This window comes from Neomonachus schauinslandi, chromosome 3 (assembly GCF_002201575.2).
Source record: "Neomonachus schauinslandi chromosome 3, ASM220157v2, whole genome shotgun sequence".
NCBI lineage: Eukaryota > Metazoa > Chordata > Mammalia > Carnivora > Phocidae > Neomonachus > Neomonachus schauinslandi.
This window is the reverse complement of record NC_058405.1, coordinates 17,922,298-17,928,297: the sequence shown is the minus strand read 5'-3', so window position 1 is coordinate 17,928,297 and position 6,000 is coordinate 17,922,298. Positions and strand designations below refer to the sequence as shown.

The following is a 6,000-nucleotide window of genomic DNA, read 5'->3' as shown; positions in this document are numbered from 1 at the left end:
ATTTATTTATTTATTTATTTATTTATTTATTTATTTATTTATTTATTTGAGAGACAGCACAAGCAGGGAGAGAGGCAGAGGGAGAGGGAGAAGGAAAGAAGCAGTCTCTCCGCTGAGCCTAATGCAGGGCTCCATCTCAGGACCCTGAGGTCATAACCTGAGCAGAAATCAACAGTTGAATGCTTAAGTGACTGAGCCACTCAGGCATGGAGCCATATTATAATAATGGCAAATTGCTTTTATGATCCCTTCCCAAGTCAGTTGGCCCTCATGCAGTAACTATGGAGAAGCTACTGCATACATGTGTCATTCTTCTCAAATCTTTTACCATGACACTGATTCTCTATTATCCCATCAGACGGGAACTTCCTCAGATTTGTTCCACACAATATTTATACCTTACTCCATTCCTACTCTTTTTCTTCCTCTTTCTTAATCTAGGACCACTTTCGTGTACTGTATAGTCTCCCAACTGCATTCTCAGAGACCTTGCTTTATAGATTATATCCATTTTTTCCTGTATATTCAAACTCCCCTTCTGATAGATCCTACCCTTAAAGAATGTTGATTGTTTTCAAGCTTCTTCTATTAAAAAATAGTAAATGCATTGCTTACATACATATCTATCTATAGATATGTAGACATATATACCCACATTCACCTTCCTAAACCCATAATCACCTCAACTGCCTTTTATAGTTCTGTCCTGTCACAACCAGACTCTTGAAATAGTTGTCTATATTCAGAGATTACTGTTCCTAACATAGTTTGCCTCTCAATCCATTTTTCCCTTCTCGACTGAATAGGTGTTACTAAAGTCACTGTCCTCCTGTAGTCTCCGCTCAATTTTGTTTCATTTGTCCACTCCCCAGAATTGTCAAGGTCAGTCTTCACTTTTTTGAAATATGTTTTCCTTTGGCCCTTTAATTTAGTTACTGTTTGGGGTTCCTATTAGATCTTCTAACTTTTTCATTTTGTGTTTTTTCTGAGTGATATTATCCTCTTTGATGGGTGGGTAATTGACACCTTTACATTTCCAACCCTATGATTTCTTCTGAAATTCAAACATAGATAATTCAACACATCCATAACTGAACTCTTTCTCTATTACCCCCACCATGAAACCTGCCCTCTATCTTAATGGCTAATACCATAATTCACTCAATTTTTCAAGGGACCTGTCTTGAGCCGCCAGTTTTGGGTTTCTACACCCATCTGCTCCCAAAGCTTCCCAACACCATAGGACCTATTAACACGATTTAAAATGGCAGTTCACTTATTTTTACCTATAATAGATAATAAAATCTGTGTATTTCTAGTTAACATGTAGTATTGCCAGCTCTTAGATACATGGCAATACTTAAAAATATTCCTCAGTGAATGGAAGAATGGATAGATGGGTAGATGGATGGATGGATGGATGGATGGATAGAAGGACGGACTTATGAGAAGGGAAGTGCTTGTGTGTGAATTTGGAAGAAGAACTGAATTTCCAATTTAAAGTAGTGGGATCCAGTCAAGTTGTGTGATCATGCTAATGTATATGGAGAAAATGACCCTAAAGGAGAATATGGAAATCACAGCCATATAGGAATCATTAGGGTATAAGTTCTGAAATGAAAAATTTTAAAAGGTTTGTAAAACCAGGGGATGGTTCACAGGATTGAAAATAGCAAACAAAACATAACCTTTGAATTGACTCTTAGCTGAAACTTTAAATTCATGTTTGGGAGATCTGAGAAGTAGAATCAATTTTGACTAGGGGGAGAAATAAGGTGGTAAAAAAAGGGAGGATGTCTCTTAGTAGATGTGAAATTTTTCATATGTTTTATAGTCATAATAATTTTTATGTTTCCCTTGTTCGTCTAATGCTTCTTTCATTTAACTGACATGTCACCTTGAAAATATTTTCTGAGAAAGAAGGAGCCTTTTACAAAGAGATGGCTCTTCACATTACTTAAAAGAGATACTAGCCTATATGTTTTTGAAAAGGTTTGCTCAATGGTATTTTAGTTCCATTGAAACCTAAAATGCACAACATGAAATCTGAAACTAATTTTTCCACTTTCAGCAGTATAATGCTAAGTTATTAAATAACACCAAAGCAATTAAGATCCATTTTTGCCCTTTTCTCTCTATACTTTATTAAAAAACTATAGTTCTAGGGTTTTCTTTTTTTTTTTTTGAGTTTTCTTTTTTTAAAAAGGGGAATTTAAGCAATTATTTACATTTAACTGTATGTATTCATAAAAATGGAAACACATTAGTGGTTGAAGCAGCATTATTTTCGTTCTAATTACTTGTAATCTGTTTAACCAGCAAGGATTATTTTGGTTAAGATTAATTCTCGGTTATTGATGGAACAGGTATGGAAAGCTGATCTGAAAGAAAAATCCTCTGTTGCCTATATACTGTGATCTGTGAACTGAATATGAGTTCAGTTAAACCCCTATTTAATTCGAGAATTAGTAGATATTTTCAAAACAGGATAATTCATGTTAGAAATCTAGATCTGCCTCTATCACCAGGGTTATTGTTACATTTGTTTTGTTGGCTACTTTTGTTTTTGCTTAGATCCATTGATTGTGGGACTTGTAGGAAGTAAAAGCCTCAGTCTCTGTGCTACTTTGACCCCGCCTCCTTTCCAGACTGTGTTGCCATGTTGCTTTTGTTCATGTACAATGTGTCAGGAGAGCACTAGGAAGTGCTGGCTAAAGTCCAAACAAATCCTTTACACAAGTTCTTCCTCTTAGTGAAATACCCTCCCATCCTAATTTCTTACAGAATTGTACTGAAGTACAAGGAATCTGTTTAGGAAAGTCTACCGTTTTGCCTTCAACTACAAGTCATTTCTTCTGCTAAAATGCAATGAGCAAAAAGTCATGTCTTGTGTGCCACTTCTCACATTCTATATTATATCATAATTAGTTGTACAAATAATCATTTTCCCTTACTAAATCCTTAATGAGTCAATAATCACTTTTATTTTCAGTCAATAAATATTTGGAGAAGGCAGAACACAATATCTCTGGATGCTCTCATACTTGCTGATAAGATTCAGTTTCACTGTGATGAAAGTAATACCTATTTGTGTGTATATGTATGAAATGCGAAATATGAGGGGCACCTGGGTGGCTCAGTCGGTTAAGCAGCTGACTCTTGATTTCAACTCAGTTCATGATCTCGGGGTCCTAGGATCCAGCCCCACATCAGACTCCACACTAGGCGGGAAGTCTGCTTCAGGATACTCTCTCTTTCTGCCCCTCCCCCCTCAAATAAATAAATAAATCTTTAAAAAATAAAACACGAAATATAAAAACAAGATTTTTTTAGAGCATTTTTTTTATAAAAACAAGATTTAAGTAACTCATCTGTTACTTAATTCATACATTTATCCCTTCATGCATTTATTTATTTAACAATTATTGATTACTTGCTTGAGCACTACACTTGATAAATACAAGAATAAAACAGCATAGTAAAAAAAAAAAGTTTCTATTCCTCAAAGAGCTTAAACTACTAGGTAAAAACAAAACAAAACAAATAGCAATGCCATAGAATGGAAAATGCTATAGCAGACTTAAGCACAGAGTATGATAGGAATAGCACGCTGAGTAACTTTAAAAAAGGTCCTCCTCTGAGTTTTTTTTTTTCTTTCATAGACCATTTTATTTTATTATATGTTGTAATATTAGTGTTTCTACATTTAATGGCCCCCTATACGTCTATGTCTATATCTGCCTATGTATCTGTCATCTCTATCTATACCATATCCTGCATCTATAAATATATAAAAGCAGCTAACAGAAGACTTGACACATAAATGGAATTCAATAAATATTTCCCCCTTTTCTGATTCTAGATAGTTGTGAAATTTAGGAGTGGTTCTAAAAAACTTGAGGAATGTTTGCAGAAGAGGACAAGACAGAACTATAATGCTTACATGCTGTAGTTCAGGTATCTAAGAATTAAGCTGCATGTATCTTTCTCATTCTATAATTGCCTTGCCCCCTTTTAGAAACCTTCCCTGAACTCTTGGCAGAGAGGCCACTAGATGGGGCTTGTGTGCTTAGTACTTTTGCAAAATACACTTTTAGTTTTTTTTTTAATTCAGAGAAACTCTTTAACCTATCATATTCTTTATTGACTGTAACACTGTAAGGAATTCTCATTAGAAATCTTTTTATATTAGCAAGTGTGCAACATAACTATGCACTTGCAAACATGTAATATTCCCCAAAGCAAAGCAAACAAGTCTCTTTGCAACCAGGCACATTTACGTCTTTAAAGACTCTTGAGAACTCTTATCTCTGTAGATTCCGTTACCAATCTCACAGTTCTTCTCAAAACTGTGTCTCTTCATGTTGTAGAATCTGAGATATTGTACCTCGGAAGTGCTAGTTCCTACTTTTTCGGGTCAGACAAAAGCTTTACCATTAATTACAGAGTTTGCTCTTTATCTATTGCTAAGGTTAGTTTCCAGAAAGACAGTGGTTCTCAGAATTCAACATGGGCCAGCATCCCCTGGAGATCTTGTTACAAGTCAGATTGCTGGGCTACACTCCCAGAATTTCTGAATCCGTCAGTCTGGGGTGGGACCAATGACTGCGTTTTCAATCACTGCCCAGATATGTTAATCCTGTTGTTCTGGGTGCCACACTAAGAACCTCCATTTCATGCAGAGACTCTCTGTGGATAAAGTGCATAACATTCATGATCTGGTTGTCCTGTCTCAAGACAGCTTCGTGTCACCCTGCAATATTCATCACCCTGTAACATTCATCTCTCCAGATACTGAGACCTAGATAAAGACGAGAAATAATAGATGTTCTTTTCATTGTATTTATGCTCTAACCACCAGGCAGCCAGTTCCCCATCTTAGGTAAGACTCAGCTTCATCACTGACCGAGGGGGTACTGCTTTAACTGCTCTATAGCTTTTAGCAACCAATAACTAACACTCATTTTTTTTTTTTTTTAATGAGAAGTTTTACCCAAGACACCTGGACTGTGGATTCTGATTTTCCCTTGGCTCACTGACTTTTGGACCTCTGAGTCTTTCCATTTTTCTCTGTCTCACCCCCACCTCCCCAGGCTCCCCCATTCTAGCCCCCATCTTTCCAGCCTCCCTCCCAAATGCCCAGAGCCCCTCTCTCCACAGCCTCATCTCAGCCCTAGGTTACTGATCCCCCACATACTACCTACCACGCATGATTATATCTCCACTTCACCTTTACTGGAGACCTAGTTATGCACTAGTTCATGTTTTATATCTAGAAGCAGGTTGCTCAATTCTACATCCATTTATGTCTGATCATCAGTTCTTCATCAGTTATTAACTACCGATGATTCCAGACTCTGCCTCATCCAGCCATTTTGGCCACAGTGTTAAACTAGTAAGGTGCAACCTCCATCTCTTGAGACCTCCATCACTGTTTTGATTGCTCGGTCTTCTTTGGATTTCGAATACCTCATATGACCAGCTTGTTTTCCTTCTCAGTTAATGTCCTGGCTTACAGACTCCTGGCTTTTGTCTGGCATCTCAAGCTTCTATCTTTACTTGTTTCTAGACTTTTAAGTCAGCATTGCCTCTGCCAACCTGAGCACCCTCTTCTTACCTGGTTTTCATCCTCCCTGCTGAGCTTTGGCACCTATCATGATCATGCCTTAAAATATGTGGTTTGTATCTTCAGTGGTATTTTAGCATACCCCATCTCATTTGGTTTGTCATTTCAAATGATTAGCTAATCTTAATGGAAAGCCAAACTTCAAACATGTTACCTTTATATAATGTTTATATTCTTATAATTTCATTAATTCCTTAAATCTTAGCTTATTAAAGCTATTTTGTTCTACCCTTTTTATACTGTCATCCTGTAAAACCTCTTGCCTGGTGCTAATAACAGAATGAGCTGCTAGCACGTTCTGGTCTCCACCATTACATTTTATGGAGACTTACTCAAATTACCATTAATTTATTTAGAGCAGATATGCACAGTCT

General features: G+C 36.7%; 1 protein-coding gene across 1 annotated transcript in view; it reads left to right on the top strand.

The window, feature by feature from the left end:
- Nucleotides 1-6,000, top strand: part of GPC5 (glypican 5) — a 729,885-nt gene that overhangs the window by 682,663 nt on the left and 41,222 nt on the right. Inside the window, exon 8 of the mRNA XM_021696018.1 lies at nt 4,317-4,471. Coding sequence (XP_021551693.1) covers nt 4,317-4,471 — 155 coding nt within the window. The remainder of the gene's footprint in view (nt 1-4,316; nt 4,472-6,000) is intronic.